The 17,413-nt window shown below is 39.3% G+C and overlaps 1 protein-coding gene across 8 annotated transcripts; it reads right to left on the reverse strand.

Moving 5' to 3' along the window:
- Positions 1-3,271: 3,271 nt before the first annotated feature.
- On the reverse strand, positions 3,272-17,167 carry FAM76B (family with sequence similarity 76 member B). 8 transcript variants are annotated; one of them, XM_056327075.1, is made up of 10 exons: positions 16,832-17,167; positions 16,522-16,586; positions 16,169-16,223; positions 14,536-14,691; positions 12,834-13,024; positions 10,761-10,808; positions 10,483-10,563; positions 9,677-9,809; positions 6,477-6,578; positions 3,272-5,858 (listed from the first exon to the last, which is right to left on the reverse strand). In XM_056327075.1, exons 1-10 carry the CDS (start codon positions 16,934-16,936, stop codon positions 5,769-5,771), a joined length of 1,026 nt encoding a protein of 341 aa, XP_056183050.1. In that variant the 5' UTR covers positions 16,937-17,167; the 3' UTR covers positions 3,272-5,768. The 8 variants fall into 8 exon arrangements, with proteins under 8 accessions (XP_056183050.1, XP_056183049.1, XP_056183052.1 ...); XM_056327074.1 differs by having other exon boundaries at positions 9,677-9,812; XM_056327077.1 differs by lacking the exon at positions 10,761-10,808.
- Between the last annotated feature and the right edge of the window lie 246 nt (positions 17,168-17,413).

Consider the following 17,413-nt stretch of genomic DNA (forward strand, 5'->3'; position numbering starts at 1 on the left):
CTTGCAGAGAAATTTGGTTCTTTTATGCAAGAAAAACTCATGCCTTTCCAGTAAGAGGAAGAATCCAGCGCTCACTCCACTTTTGTGGATGTTATAGTTGTAAGATGTAAAGGTACCTTGCACTACGTTAACTTTAAAGAATGCTGCACCCCAAGTCAGGTAAGTGACCAGCAAGCAAATTCTTGTAGATCCTGAAGGAATGGTTGCAATTGTTCTTCCCAGCTGCATTTGGAAACCGGCTGTGCAACTACAGCACTGCAACAAGTTGTATGGTTGCATGAGCGCTACTGGACTGCCTCTGTGCAGTCAGCTGGATCAACGTGTCAGCCTTTCAGCAGAGAGTGAAATTATTCTAGAAAATACAGCCCTACAATTCTTTCCCTTTTTGAAAGGTTTTTCATGTTCTACTACATCATACCTGTAAACACCCTAATTTAAGTGGTACAGTTCTCCTTAAATGAAGGAAAATGCCTCAGTTTATATTCACAACCCACAAGAGGAATAATCTGTACCTGAAAAAGACAATTTTCTGTTAGTAAATTAGTTCAATACATTTTTATTAGTTAATAATAAATTTTTGTAACTTGTATTCTAATCAATAGAGTCGCACAGTATTTTCAAGAGCTGACCATGGCTGGACAAAAACATTCTAGGAAATAATTCTATCATTTATGCTGCAGCGGAATTTTGAGCATACAAATGTCAGGGAAAATTAACATGTGATTCTGCAAAAAGTAAACCACTATACAAAGAGTTGTCTAAGAAAGTCTAAAACTTTTCCAAAGGAACATCTATAAATACAACTGACCTTCAAGATTTCCATGAAATGAAAAGACATGAGTTGATGTACCTGATAGAGGATAAACTGTGAACGTGCTGCATCTTTTATGAATCAGATAAGGGAAAACATCTTCAGGTTTTCAGCATTCAGTTCAAAATAAATTGCTATAAGTTACTAAAAAAGGGGGAAGGGGGTACAACTGGAAGTAAAAATCAACTTAGGCTGCAAATTCTAATACCTGCAGAAGCCATAGTAGGAACACAACACATTCCTGTCACCCAGCCTCTAATAAGATCATTGTGGTCCAAAGCAGCTCTGACCTATTTGTTGGTCCGGTTTATTTTTGTTTGTCCATAAGCCTTCTGCAATCAAAACAAATCACTATAAAAGCAGTGTTCTGCTCATGCCTCTAAGACTGACCTTTTGTACACCAAGATGATGCAGGTTTTTCTTCAGCCTTTGGTATTCTTCAGAAGCTTGAATGCCCGTTTTCCAACTGACAAAAATAAATCATCCAAGTACTCCCAGAGTCAGAAAGCCTTAGTAGAAGGAAAACCAACACCCTACAAATGTTTACTTTCACCTGGCTTGCTCAGCACACCAGCATTCGTGGTACTTAAATCCCTTCAGTGAAAATGCAGAATTGCCTTTACACACCAGGAGGAGACACTGCAGAGAAATTCCCAGGAGCAAGAAGGTCAGTTAGAACAGCGCCAGCATATTACAATGAACATTTTTAAAGGTAAATGGGCAAATCCAGACATGCTTTCTGTTTGGGTTAAAGCAAGGGAAAATGTCAATGATTCATGCCTCGGTGACATAACTTCAAGGACAATTTCTGTCTAATGCATGAGAACAGACAGAAAGCTCGAGTCATATGTTGAGACTTGCACCATTACCCAGCTGGGGCAATGGTATACAGTGCTCTGTTACAGTTTTCCCTTTTTTTTTTTTTTTCCTAGGCCTAAACGGCATGACTAACTGCTTGCAAGATGGATTTCACATTGCATGTCTTTGTGTTTCAATTTAATCAAGCTCTTTAATCTGTTGATTTCTTGAAGGTGGACTGTAGTAGCTTTAAAAGAAAGCCAAACAAAAAACTCCCTTAAGCGATGCTGCATTTTACCTGAAAGAGTTGCCATTTCTGAACATACACAGATGACGAGTCTTGAAAAAAACCCACAGCTATGTGATTCAGTACATTGCTTAAATGAGTAACTTGGTATCTCAGAAGTTTCTCTTCCCCATTAGCCCTTACACCTCCATTACCCTCCTCCTTCCCCCAGGGACACCTCAGACATCTCCTCTTTCCACCTCAATAATCCCTTTGCCCGATTCCCTCTACTTCTCCTGTGGGATTCAACAGAAGTCATTTTATGTATCAATACCTTTTCCATGAGGAAAACTAAAGGAATTGCACATAATATATGAGAAAATCTATCTTCTATTGCAGTATTTTCAATTGAACCCACCTTTTAGTAACTCACTTGAAGGAACAAAAATGACATGAACAGCTTTTACTTCATTTTCAAAAGTTACTCAAGATTATAGTTTGCAATCACACGCTTCAGTGTTTTCAAAAAATTCAGTGTGGATTCAGAGCTTCTGAAGATACTGAAGACCACTAAGAACTCCCTAAGTGCCTATACATAGGCTGTTAACAATTTAAATCTCCTTTAAGAAAATTTGCTTCAAATGATGCAAACCTCTTTCAGGGAGTCAATCTGTTACATGGCCAGTCATACAAGTTTTGCGTGTGTCACACCGAAGCAATATTTAAACTCAGTACCACACATGGTTTTGACTTGCTCTCGGCTTTAAAAATAAATGGCTTCAACAAAGCCATTGCAAATTTGCATTAAAATGAGGCTAAGAAAATTCAATATTAAAATAGCATATTATTAATCACTATACCTAATATAAAATATACACTGTTTTAAGAGCAGGGCTTTGAAACTCGAGGATTCCCCACTTCTAGATAATTGCCTTGGCCAGAAAGATACGGAATCTTACTCCCTGTTTTAATTGATAAAAATTATCAATGTCACTTCCAATCTCAGAATCACCTTACATGTACACAATGTATGTACCAGAAGAACAACCTTATGGTTAACAGCCTAAGACTGAAATTCAGATACTTTTAAACACGACTGCTGATGTTAATCAGCATATAAAAAGCTGCTGAAGGCTTTATTAAATGTCACTAAATTTCAGTTAAACCTTAAGGGTTTTTTTTCTTCTCTACAAGAAAATATTTCTATGATTTATAAGCCTGTTGTAGAAAACCAAAATATTTTCTTGAGAAAAATTAATCTGAAGCTCTAATTTGGCAAAATTTGTAGGCAGCCCAGGGTGTCTAATCTTCCCAGAAATCTAAATACTAAATGCAAATATGAAATTCTTCCCTTTTTTGGCCACAGACTTTTAGCAAGTGACAGTGTGGAGGATTAACATGACATATGAATTTCTGAATAATTTTTAAAGGACAAATTAATGTTTTGACAAGATTTTATTGTGAAACATTGGATTTAGAAAAGGTACAAAATGTCAACGGTCAGATGTGTGCCAGTACAGTATTTCAATAATCTATACATGTGGACAGCTGAATAGCTTTCACTGCAGAACACTTATTTAGACATACTATCTAAAAGGGGGCTGCAATATTCACAGGCTTAAAATACATAAATAACTCGAGCCAAAACGGCCATTTACTGGTCAATGCTAATCAACATCTGGAAACAGGCTAAAACACACAATACAGTACAACAATCTCCTTGCAGATCCACATTTAAAGAACATCAGTTTATTATGTCAATAATTTATAGCTCCAGGACATTATTTTCAGGACTGGGATTCAGTTGGCTAGTTTATAACTTTCAAAAAATTCATGTTAAAAATGAGAATATGGAAGAAAACCCACAGGTCTTTAATTAGAACCAAACACTTTGAAGCCCCTAAAATTTTTTCAGACTGTGATTTATAAAGTCAATCACATCTATAATATAGAAATTCAGGTTGCTGCTTTAAAACGGAACACCTTACTGCAGCTTGAACAGATATCACTAAATAATCTTAATTCAAACATTTCAATTTGCTATGCATTTCTGTATTTTAAAATGAATTTCAACAAACATGGGTCACCATTCAATTTAGAAAAAAAAATTATCAAAATACTAACTCTGAATTAATGAAAGTCATAAATTGGTATACTAAAAAACCCCAACCAACCAACATCCCCAAAGGATAGCAGCACTCTCTACCCTAGTTTAGCAAGTTAAAAGAAGAGCATTTATAAACATACAAAGTTGATTTTAGGGTGTAAAAATACACATATACCATACGAAACAAGACAGTTTGATTTTTTCAAATTATTCAGTTGTCTGTCACTGCTGGAACTTGTTTGAACTACTGAAAAGGTGTTCATTGCTCAGTACGTGAGTGGACAGCCAAGGAACTTTAGATTTTTGTTCTTTAAAAGGTGTGTAGCTTATTCTACACAATTAAGCTTACTGAAATATAAGCAGTTACCCTGTTACCAATCAGTACCCAGAGCTGAACTAAACCTGTACTTAGGTAAGTCTACTTCACTTTATGCCGATTCGTAACTCACCTTCCTGAACGGAGACCTAGGGGTATACTAAATTATGTTTTAATAGAAATTTCTGAATATGACTAATGTCCATTAGGAGCAGAGCTAAACTTAAACTGATGTAATTTAGAATCAAAATCTACTCAAAACATTAAAACAACCCACCCTTTGACACCACATCCACTCCATTAATTTCAAGACCATTAGTTTTGGCTGCTCTTTTCTCATTGTGTATCTTTACTGGGGGATAAAAAAATTGCAATTCATTAAGAACAATCACCATAAGTTACTACTAAATACATTAAATCAGTCAATGGGGAATAATTTTTTTAAAAACTTTGAGTGTATATCACTAATTAAGGATGAAACATTGGGAGTACAATGTCTCCTATGGAATTAAAATTAGTGTTGTGCCAAATGGGAAAAATATATAAACAAACCACTAAACTCCAGTGTGGCAAAAAACATTTCATTTTTTGTTCAGGAAGTGTTTGGCATGAGCAGCACTAACAAAATTCTACACCTCACAGACACAAGCTACAAAGGTTACCTAAAGCCAGTACTCACTGTCCATCAATTAGCTAGCTCTTAATGCTGCTTCAAGCACTGCACTAGCCACTTCGATCTTTGTTTCAGATTCTTCTGTACACACATTTATATTTACATAAAACATTTATTAAACATGATTTTAAAACATAAAAACCTTATGTACAAAATACCAACATTCCTATAAATAAACAGTTGGAGAAAGGCACTTGCAAGAAAAATCTACAGTAAATCTTACAAAAACCACACTGCCTCTGTTACTGTACAATAGATAATCTTTCGGTAAATCCCTATCACAAGAATGTAAAACACTAATTACTTGTTATAACTAAGAATATAACCATTACAGTTGTATTTACACATACATATATGCCTTTTTTTTTGTTTCACTTGAGAGCACCATGATTTCCATTCTAAATTTATATTTTGATACAAAGTAAATGAACAGTTGCCAGAAAAACAGTGTTCAGTGTCACTGCAGATTCATAATCTTTTGGCTGACATCAGTGTAGGTTAAAAGACTCAGTTGCTGCTTTGTAAAAAGTACACCTAGTTTTTTTATTGCATGTTGTCCTTTTAGAGAGAGCACTGCTATGTTCTCTATGCAATTGTTAATACTATTGCTGGCAAAAGGTTTCCAATATCAAAAAAATAAAAACATTCTTCAAGCCAGTTGAAGTATTTCATCTGAACAGTAACTAAAAAAGCTGCATATTAATTATAAAAACGTGTAGGAAACATGCCAACTAATCTGGTGTGCAAAAATATTTTTTCCACTACACAGGATTTTAAGGGCTTCACAGAATTACTCAAATTTACATTGAGTAGCAAACCCCACGAATAACCAGTTCCTCAAGGAGATGTTAGTATACTCCCACTTTTATCAAACTTTTTACCCTTTGACAATGCTGCAACCTGTTTGAGCAGTTCTCTGTTTTTGGCCTGAAATACAGATAAAAAAAATAATTATGAATTACGGAAACATCTTAGATAGTAGTGTCATACACTAATTTCCCATTGCATTTATGAATGATCACTTTTCAAAGATTTGTATATGCTTTCTGATATACATATTCCATCTTTAACAGAAAAAGGTAACCACATTTCCTGTACTGCAAAATTCAGTATCTGAGGTATTGCACTGAGTACCTGTTCAGTTTGTGATTTATGAGGCAGCGATTCAGGCTTTCCTTCTGATAAAGTACGCTTTAACAAGAGACACTTAACTGTCAACTGCGTTAACGCTGAGCCCTTAAATCAGATCAACAGCATACTGACAACTGATTTAGGCATCAGAGAACAGACACAAAAAATAACATAACCTCTGAGAAAGCATGTGAGGCAAACCTCTATCTCTTGAAGTTAGAAAGCCATTCTTACAGTGAGTTTAACTCATACGGAGATTGTCGGTTGACTGCAGAACCGCTGTACAATGCATTCAAAATTAAACATGGTAATGACCGTTCAGGAACTTGGTACTATTTCGTTGCCGTGAGTGAACAGCCAGAATACATAACTCCATCTGAAGTATTTCTCAAGTACTGATAAGCAAGTACTCACCTGCAACTGTTCCACAGTTTCCTTGTGAGCTTTCTCCATACTGTTCATCTTTGTCCTCAAGTTAGACTCCTGGTACTGGAAGTCTGCCTTCAGTTCTGTCAACTGAAAACACGAATTCTATGAAGATTCCTTGGACTGCGACAGTATACATCTTGTAATCAACCTGTGAAATCTTTATGGAAGCACTAGGAATCTCAGGAAACACTATATTCATTTCCCATTTAATACTGACAGCTCAGCACTTGAGAAGTAGCTTGAAATGCAAGTATGCTTACTTTATATGAAGAAAAGAACGGTACTTCCGTAACTGTATTGTTTGCTCAGGACTTGGTATAAAGAAGGTTAATCCTCAACACAAAAAATAATTCAAATACAAGACTAATGATTTATAATCTTAGCTGTTTTTTCAACTGAGAGTCACTTATCACAATCTTCAGTTAAGTTTCTTCAGTTATATGGTATGGTAACACATGGAAAATCTTCCAAAGACAACAGAAAGGAGTCTTTTGTGTACTTTCATGCTACAATTTGTCCTAAACAGAAGTATACGTTCCAGAGTCTCACTGCTTCTCAATCTACAACAATACTGAATTAAACTGTGTTATTAGAAATGTGTCATTAAAATAACTTATGATTTAATTCTGAGCGTATGGTGTAGTACCGCTGGCACTGGGTCTCCCCTGAGACAGGCTCAAATCCAGACGACATACACCAAGGCAGGTGTTTCTAAACTGTGATGTACGCTTCTATCCAAGCAGCTGAAAGCTTCTTCTGGAAGCATGTACAGCTGGGTGAACTACTAACAGTTTGCTGTATGTGGACCCAGAAGTTTTAGGAACCACTTATTTAAAAAGTTTAGTTCCTCAAAGCATCTCAGATTCACCTGGCTATTTTGAACCTCTCCAGTTCAAAATCTGGAATTTTCAGGAAATGAAGACTCTTTGCTAGCAAAGAAGCCCGCTATAACAAACCAGAGCCTACATTCTGAAAATGACTACCAAGACAGCTATTGCCAACCTTAGTATGTGTCAAATCACATGTAGTGAAACAAAACATTCAAAAGAACTGGCAATCAGATCGTCCTAAATAAAGTGCAGGTATCTTGACACAAAGATATTACACCCCTCACTGTACACAGTCTGCTGCTCAAGGTATGTACTTAAGAGCTGTTGTAAATTCCAGGGTACCCAGCATAAAACCACATACCACAAACCAAATATTAAACAAACCTAGCAGTTGTATTGCACCATAGTAGAGTATGCAACTAGATGAGCAAACACACTACCTGTGAACATTCAGCAAGTTACAGTCCCTTCCTGGTGATTAAGCCTCAGGGCCCCACAGTAATGTCTTGGTGTCTCGTTAATATTTTGTCCAGAAAGCAAAACAAGGCTAGTACTGCAAACAGTAAGCACTGGTAATGACATGTCTGAGGTCTCGCCTCCTTAACAAAAAATAATTAATGAGGATTGTCTGTAAAGCTGGTGTACTGAGTTGTTTTTGTTGCCATACGTTACACATTCCAGAGGTTTTCTTTTGGAGCGCTGCAAATTGTTCAGACACTGTCCCTAGACAAGTCTTGGAATAAGATCTTAACAGGACTCTCCCACAGGTCTGGCTCAGGCTTTTATCCCAGTAAATGTCTTTACTACCTCACAGTCAAAAAAAAGACCCTGCAGTGCATTAACCTGTTGTAAATTTTTCAGCTATACAAACACTGTAGGATGCGTTCAGCTTTTCTCCCCTACCCCACAGCAGCTGAAGAAAGTAAGCGACGTTCTGAAAGCGAGTAATTTGTGCCTGAAGGAGTCCTTAAGTTCAAAGAACTCCGAGGTCAAATAGTTTTAGCAGTGGGGATATAAAAAATTATTAGACATTCTCCTTATGGCAACAGCACAAAACAAGTTACTGCAGTGGTTACACAGAAGCAGGTGACATTTCCTTACCTAACCATTCTGTTAGTTTTGCCCAGTAGATAAAACAGAAAAACAGCTAAGTGAATTTCCTACTGATTCGTGACTAGTTTTATGAGAGAGAGATCAGGGCCTTAACGTCTGTCCTTTGAAGAAAATATGTAAGAGAATCCCTGACAAACTTCTTTCACATTAACTGCTTAAAGGCTTGAAATAGCAAGTACTTCCAACACTAGGTATATTATAACAGTGATATAAACAAAAAAATGTTCAATATCCTTTATACAACACAAGTGTAGAAATTAAGATACTAAACCATGGTTTAAAAGGGGAAGCGTTTTCCTTTCAGGGTCAATGAACCTTTCTTAACCATCAATATTTTGACAGGCCGCCATACATCTATAATCAAAATTTTACTTGAAAATACAGTAAATTTATTTTTAATACAACTCCATAACCTATTCAATTCTGAACAGAATATTCAATTCTAGAGCCACCATTACAGTGTCTTAAAAGCATCTAGTTAATCAGATGGCAGACAAACAAGCTCTAATAAAGGCAGAGCACAGTATGCATTTGTGTTTATTTCTCTTTTCTTGTCAGTCGTTAGGTTGTTTGAAGGGTGTATGTCTTCTATGAGTTTCACTGCAGCCATTTGAGCCTATTTCACTTAACTTTTGTTGACTGCCAGGCACCTAATCCCAGCTTTTCTTCTAGTCTCTGACCATCCACAAAGATGTGACAACTTATACCACACATGCTACCCATCTTTTAAAATCCAAACACTTAATTTTCATACATTGTGTATGTAAATTTGGACATAAATTCATTAATTATGGCTACAGTTGCTTTAATTTAAAACTAAACAAAAACTATGCTAAACTCTGAATGGTTACTGCTCTTAATCCTCCTCTTACTGTGTGTGCCCATCAGTCTATGTAGGTATCCAGGATCCTTGCCATCACTCAGTTTAGAATATGTAACTCATAGAAGGCACCGTCTGGCATTTTATCCATCACCTGTGGCATGCAGCCTGAGTAACAGTGAACCAGATGACTAGCTTCTAGGTGGCTCAAGTGAGGTAAGATGAATTCCTCTTTGACTTAGAGCCAAAATATATTCATGATACAAAAGTCCCAAACTTGTCCTTTAAATGGTAAGATCTGATTAGTCACTAGAAAATAAAAACTAGGTACAATTTTTTTATCTCACCATTTTGACATTGTTAGCAGTCCACTAAATAGAAAACAACATGATGAAGTTTTATTAAGCAGGTGCAACTTTTACCTTTTTATCTTTTTCTAAAATAGTCTGATCTCTTTGCTGCAGAAGACGTTTAAGTGACATTACTTCTTCTTTCAGTTGACTTATAAGGACAAAGTTGTCAGTTCCTCCACTGTCTGCTGACTGATTTATAGAGCTACTAAAAATAAAAAACAATAGTTACTTATTACATCAATAGAAAAACAGTATTTTTAAAAAAATTTCAATTGGATAATAATTCCACAAACATCCTTAAGGACTAATGCAAAAAAAGTATGTACCTGACAGAAATAGATGCAACTGGCAAATTACCTTACTAATGGCAGACATTACATACACCTGCAGAAATATAATGAAGTATTAGCTTTGAGGGGGACAAATACCTTTTGACTGAAACAGCCACTTTTATTCCAACTGTTTGGCCAGAGACAAAATAAAGATTCAGTCTTGCACATTAAGGTCCAAAGACTTCTCTACTTACTAGGTCAGCTTTAAGCAGCAGCTTAAACCCTGCATCTAACTGACAAAATGCCAATGTCAGAGAATACTGTTTTGTTGATAACTCTTACCTCATACATAAGCTTTATTTAATTTTGCCCCAGACAGCTTAAAAGCAGGAAAACACTGCCAGTTTTCTGCTAATAAAGTCATTTAGTTGACTGACAGCACTCAGATGCCACCCAATAATCTCTCTGTCTGGACAATAGTTTCACCTCCCTCATTCTTCAGACAAAAAAAAAAAAAAGAAAAAAAAAAAAAAGAAGCAATTGGCCACAAATCAGTGCTCTACTTGGTTGAAATGGCTCAGCTTTACAAAAATATAACTTTACCTATCTCCATTTGATGGCTTGGATTCCAGTTTGGGTTTTTTCTTTGGAGTTTCATTCTGAATAGCTGCAGAGGATTTATGGCTGAAATCAAACAAAATGTAAACCTAAAGCCTCATACTATATAACTCTCTAATATCACCATTTGGTACATGTAAAATAACTAACTCATGCTCCTATCCGGAATGCCAGAGACTAGCCAGAAATGCAAGAAAAAAAGTCCTTTAAGTGAAAACTGCAAGATGAATTAAAAGGAAATTAATAAATAATATCATATTTACCTCTGTTTCCATAGTCCCTGATCTTGTTCTGGACTCAGATTGCTGATTCTGAAATATGTGAAATGTACTTGGTAACTGACCAAACATGCCATTATTTCTAAGTTTATGTGAATGGTATCTGTCTTTGAGAAAAATGCACACCCCCTCCCTGTTTTGTTTTGGGTTTGGTTTTTTTTAATGAAGACAGTTAACAATAAAGTATTTTCAGCTGGACAGTTGTATTATCAGTCATATTCGTGACCACTCCTTACTATGTCAGGATGCTATAGAAATATTTCTTGCCTAGATGTTTACACTATTCTAAGACACAAGGGGTAGACTTCCAGACTGACGGCTAAATTCTTTTTTGCTGGTACCTCCCAATTCTTGTGAACTTTATATTGCTAATCTTGTACTCAGCAAGCTGGTGTACAGCAGCATTCCTGGGATTCCCATACTGCCATATGAACACTGCCTGAAGCGGTGCTTATGTGGTAGCGTAAGAGCAAAGTTAAGTTTTGGATCCCTGAAAATAGCTTCTTCTCAATTATTTGTTTTCAGTAATTTCAAAAGCAACTAACACCGTCGATATAGGAATGGCAGAATGTGGAAGACCACAGTGAATGAAATAGTTCAAAGAATCCGTACTTCTACCTTGTTGTTTCTATTGTCTCATCTCAACAATAACTGAAATGGACAGGGAAAGAGTCATATTTATTGGGGACCCCTAGCAGCCTACAGAAAAAAGGTGCCAAACCAGGAACATTGCGATCTGTATAGAGATGTACTTTCTTTTATAACTCTTCATTATATTAGAAGCTCTATTCTGTCGTAGAGAGCTAACTTCTTTTTTAATCCTTACTGTATCTCTGCCATGTGCATTAAATTAGATTTGGCTTGTTATAACTCAATTTTCAGCAGAGATTTAGAAGAGAAAAAGTACAAGAACTCTCTGCATGACCAGAATAATTTTCTTCAAATTCCTCAAAACCCAAATCATATTTTTCTCTTTTTTTAAGTGAAAGTATGTGTATTTCTCTTCTCATTCCCAGTATCATTCCAGCTTCTTTTGCTTCTATCTTTAAGTCACACTTAGGCAAGTTTCAGTCAAAATGGAAAATTATATGCCCTAGAGGAGTGAAGCTTAGAATTAAGTGTTTGTGTGTCTGGGGTCAGGGCTATTACCATTGCAGCAGTAGTATTTACTATCCATCACAAAAATAAAATAAGTAGTTCTGAAGTTATGCTGCCATAGGCCTACCGATTAAAATAAGAATGATTATATAATTATAGTTATAAACTATAATTATAAAATACTATTATAAAAACCAAATAATTTATGGTATTTACGACTAAATAAACTGGGTAAGTCTGTTAAGGTTGGTACGCCCTGCATATACAAATGCCAGGGCCAGAGACAGCATGCTGAGAAAAGTTGCAGAAGATGGGACAAAACTGTGTGGAATATCAGTGCCAGTAACTGAACTGACAGTGTTATTTTCCTGTGGCTGTATCACAGCCACTCAGAAACTGCCTGAACTCAGAAACAAGATCTGATTATAAACCTAGCAAAGAGATGCAAAGTGGTCCTAGACTGAGGGTGATCCCACACCGTTGCTTCTGCTTCTCCGTTCAACTGCAGGTATGTGTGCAGAAACAGGTCAGGATGAAGTTAAAGTGAGCAAAGTAGCTGTCCTGTGCTCACTGCTAATACACCACCTTTTAACCCACGGTAAATGCATGTAAAGGAGTAGTTATCACACAGCAGTTACTACTTAGAAAGCCAAATTCAAGTTTATCCTTAAGTAACTTGTTTCTGTAGCCATTCCATGGGTTTCTTTTCTAGACTTGCTATCAATTTTAAAATCAACTAGTGTGAAGATCATCAAGAATTTCTGCTTTATGCTGACCTCCCTTCACCCAAACTGTAAGAATACAGGGATTTGACAGAACATGGAAGAACAACATTCTGCTGCTGCTTTTGATGCCATGTTTTAAACAGCATTTCTTATTTCCTTTGATTTGATCTCAGTACTAACAGAACACATAGGAGGAAGAGTTACCAACAAACACTTGAGTTTTTTAAATACTTACTTATGATGACTGCTGCTGTGACGATGATGATGGTGGTGATGGTGTTTTGAATGATGCTGGTCTTTCTCAGTAAGAGATGAGGATGAGGAGTTAGAATGTGAAGATCCTAGGCTCTTCCTCTGTTCTTTTGTCTTCTGTAGCACTCTCTTGTAGGACAATGTGCAGAGCCAACACAACAACTTTCCATCAACCTTTTGGGAAATAATTCATAGCAGAGTTTTTTTCCAAGTATACTTGCACTAGAAAGATGTACTTCAGTATTTGCAAGAAAATTTTGTTTCACTTCATCTGTTACCTTTGGGAAAAATCCAGACATCTCTTTGGTACAAAACAGCACTAGCATATCTCCAACATATGCACATTATCTTTTAGTAAAGTGAATCTTGTTCCATTTCTTTTTGTTGTTTAAAAGTTATGGTAGAAAGCGGTCTTAGCAAATGTTGGACTCTCTCTGTATGACAGAAGTAATAGTAACTTTTTAAAGGGACAAATCATTTTAAACTTAGACACCATGTTCTCTCTCTCTCAACCCATTGTATTCCAGACAGAATCAAGATGTCCACTGTTACTCGTACCAAGAAAATTCTTCTGTAAAAACAGTATTATTCTTGGATTCAGGCAAAAGGCTTTTGAGGTGTCCTGGTTGCAGCTGGGATAGTGTTAATTTTCTTCTTAGTAGTTAGTACAGTGCTGCGTTTTGGATTTGGTGTGAGAGCAATGCTGATAGCAAATTGATGTTTTCAGTTGTTGCTGGGTGATGTTTATACTAAACCAAGGACTTTTCAGTTCCTTGGGCCCTGCCAGCCAGAGGGCTGGAGGGGCACGGGAAACTGGGAGGTGACACAGCCAGGACAGCTGACCCAAGCTAGCCAAAGGGATATTCCATACCATGTGACGTAATGCTGAGTATATAAACTGGGGGAGGAAGAAGGAAGGGGGGGACATTTGGCATTACGGCGTTTGTCTTCCCGAGTAACCGTTACGTGTGACGGAGCCCGGCTGCCCTGGGGATGGCCGAACACCTGCCTGCCCAGGGAAGTGGGGAATGAATTCCTTGCTTTGCTTTGCTTGCGTGCGCGGCTTTTGCTTTACCTATTGAATTGTTCTTATCTCAACCCTTGAGTTTTACATTCCTTTCCGATCCTCCTCCTCATCCCTCTGGGTGGGCGGCAGCGAGCAAACGGCTGCGTGGTGCTTGGCTGCTGGCTGGGGTTAAACCATGACATGAGGTCATCCCCTCAGCACCTTCTGGAATGAGAAAGTGGCACCACCAAAGCTATTTAAAAAAACAGAAGGGGCTGCTCAGAGCAGTCTACCTCTCTGGTGCTGTACTTTAAGGCAAGGCAGGCAAATCAGAAGAGTGAGTGACAGATTCAAGTCATGGACATATGTAAGATCCAATGGATGGGAAAATAAAAATAAAAAATAATCAAAGCACGAGGAACTGTTCAACTCTTTAACCTCTGTTCCCCAGCTACAACTGTCAGCTTAAGCTTACTTTTAAAAAGAGTGACTTAATTTAAAGTAAGGTGGCTCAGCAGCTAACATAACAATTGCAAGTTGTGAAATTTAATTCAAATACTGTAAAGAATGGCAACTTTAATATTACTGAACTTCAGATACATTTCCTGTTAATCTTTCTCTTACGAAGGAGGAACATTGTTGTTACATTAAGCCATTACAGCTGTGAAACAAAGCCTACCTTCCTCCTTCCCTCCTCTTTTCGATCAAAAGCACACTGCTGTTTACACTGTTCGCACGTCTGTGGTGGGCCGTACTTCTTCTCAGAGTTGGTGCAACGCTGACACTTTGTGCCAATAAATGCTGCAATAATGTTACAATACTGACAAGGCTTGGGCTGAAAAACAGGTAAGTTGAACTGAAGTTAATACATGTACTGTTTCTGTAACGAACACAGGTATTTTAAAACTCACAATGATGCTGCTAAACTACTAGCACTTCAAATAACCTATTTTACAAGAACCTTTTTCCTACCATTTCTATCTTTAGTACTGAACTTTTCCTCTAAAATGATGATTCTTAAAAGGTCAAAAACAGTCTGGACTTTCTGTGAAATCCCAGGTACAGTCATCAAAAGGGACACATACAGCGTGATTGCTTACCTCTATGCCTACTTTTTTTTTTTTTTTTTAAATATGATGACAATTTCTCTCAGGTTTACTACATATCTAAAGAAATGACTTCAAGAGATTTAAAAGAAGAGTAATCAAGCCATTTTTTTAGACTGGAAGTTTCTGATAATGTCCCTCTCCTTTGCACTACTCAGGGATTTGATAACCCTATGGCTCCAAGATTAGCATCCTGATTCCTGCAATTCTGCAGGAAACTTAAAAACCCACACAAACAACAACTGCAGATACCATACCATCAGGTCAGGTTATCAACTTCTACATCATACACTCAACTAGAATAATACGTTGCTGGAAAATAAAATTGCTGTCAGTTTTCACAGGTTAGAAATAGCTGATTATCTTCCATGCTGTTCCGTTTTTTTGATGACCTACTGATAAAAAGCATTGCTGTCTCTCTCTTGCACTTCATTTTGCTATATTTTAAGCTTTTGAAAGTGTGTACTTTGTTCAGTTTACATTTACATTCACAAAATGCCCCGCTACATATCAACAGCTGTTAGGTTTCTCAAATAAACTGAATTTCATCTAACACTATTTATGTCAAGTATATAGAAGTCATGCACTTTTCTTTCACTAGATCGTCTTGATGCCTTCTATAAACTGGTATCTGCAGGGCGCTCGGATACAATGTGTGCATTCATATAATACAAAATTTTTTCTAAACAGAACTAAAGCTGCAATTCACAATGAGAAAATGCAAAGTAACAAGAATACAGCTAATACTCATAAAATCTTTTCTACTTAATAGCTTAATATGATTAACATCTGTTTAAAATTTTTAAGACTTAAAAAATACAAAGTATGCAGTATTATTAGATTCTCACATTTACCACTCATTAAAAACACAGACAGCTAACGGTCTTTGTGCCATCAAGTATGTGTTTTTGGGAATATGTGAAGAATGACTTTACACACATAAAGCCAAATAGCATTGCTTTTGCTACAAATAGCTACGTTGCAGTTATTCTTAACTGTTAAGCTACATATAGCCACAACGATTTCAACTGGAAAAAGAAACCGTAAGCCATGAAGGAAATCAAGAGCTGCCGGTAATTTTCATCACCTTCCTGAAAGGTTTTCGGTTTTCTTCCCGAAAACAAAAGATCAGTTGCAAGAGAGCTTCTTCTGATTTAAAACATGCATGAACTTGACTTCAATATTTAGAACCAAGAGCCTACTCACCGTTCCAAACTGCTTCACGTTTTGGGCGCATTTCTTGCATATCGTATTAGTTTTGCTAAAGATAAAATTGCATAATGTTGAATTCAGCAACAAACACACCCCTCGAAATTCTTTCCTATGCAATTACTGGAAAACACACATGCAAACACACGCCGTGGTAAGCGGTTAGCGGCAAGTAGACGAATCTAAGGCTGGGCTGCGTTTAGGGCCCCGCTCGCGTCGCCTCAGCGGCCGGGCGGGTTGCAGCACTGCGGGACTGCCCTCGGCAGCGTCCCCACCGGGGTCAGCTCCGCCGTTAGGAGCGGCCGCCGCCGGGGCAGGTCCCGGCAGGGCGAGGCGGGCCCCTCCCGTACCTCTCCTGCTGGAACTCCGACCGGCAGTAAGTGCATTTCACGATGGGGTGGGCGATCCGACACTCCTGAGGAGAGAAGAGCGGCGTTACCCCCCGCTCCGCCAAAGCCTCCAAACCGGCCCCGCCGGGCGCTACCCCAGGGGCGTCCCGCCGGACTGGCGGCCGCCCCCCCGCCCCTGGGGACGGCGCCTCCCCCCGCGACGGCCCCGGCAGGCTGGGGCTGCGGGAGCCCGGCCCCGGCGCGGGGGGCCCCGTCCCGACCAGCGCTGCCCCCCCGGCCCCGCCCGCGCCTCGCCTCAGCGCCGCCGCACCTTGCACAGCTGCTGGCCCTGGGAGAGCTCCTCGAAGGGGTAGCGCTGGTTGCACTTGGTGCAGGCGTAAAGAGCCGGGGCGGCCGCCGCGGCCGCCGCCGCCATCCGCGCCGCGGCCGGCGGGGCGGACACGGGCGGGCCGAGGGAGGGGAAGAGGGAGGTGCCGGGGCGAGGGCCGGAGCGGCCGCCTGGGCTGCCGGGGAGCCGCCGCCGCCGCCGCCGCCCCTCCCCTTCCGCCGCCGCCGCGCCTGGGGAGCGCGCCCCGCCGCCGCCCTAGGCCCCGCGCTGAGCCCGCGCCGCCGAGCCGCGTCCCCCTTGTGTCGGCATCAGCGTCACCCCGCGCCCCCCGCCCTTCCCTCCGCCCTGGGCTCGGGCTCCGGCGGCAGCCAATCACCGCCTCGCGCCAAACCTGCCTTCAAAACTCACCGCCCAATCGCCGCCCCCTCCGCTCCCGCCGCCGCCAATCACGCCGCGGGCGCCCTGCCCTGAGCCGGGCGGCGATTGGGTGGCCCCGCGGCCGCGGCGCTAACTGGTCCGCCCTGAGCTGCTTCTGCCTTCCGATTGGCTGGAGTTCGGGTGCTC

Source organism: Falco biarmicus, chromosome 2 (assembly GCF_023638135.1).
Source record: "Falco biarmicus isolate bFalBia1 chromosome 2, bFalBia1.pri, whole genome shotgun sequence".
NCBI classification, from domain to species: domain Eukaryota; kingdom Metazoa; phylum Chordata; class Aves; order Falconiformes; family Falconidae; genus Falco; species Falco biarmicus.

Bases quoted from the DNA above. Each gene is read 5' to 3' on its own strand.
- FAM76B (XM_056327074.1), bottom strand. From the start codon at position 16,936: ATGGCGGCGGCGGCCGCGGCGGCCGCCCCGGCTCTTTACGCCTGCACC. The intron at 16,224-16,521 runs GTACGGGAGGGG...TTTTATCTTTAG, and splicing joins TCGGAGTTCCAGCAGGAGAG to CAAAACTAATACGATATGCA. The intron at 13,025-14,535 runs GTAGGCTTTGTT...ATTTCCCAAAAG, and splicing joins AAGAGGAGGGAAGGAGGAAG to GTTGATGGAAAGTTGTTGTG.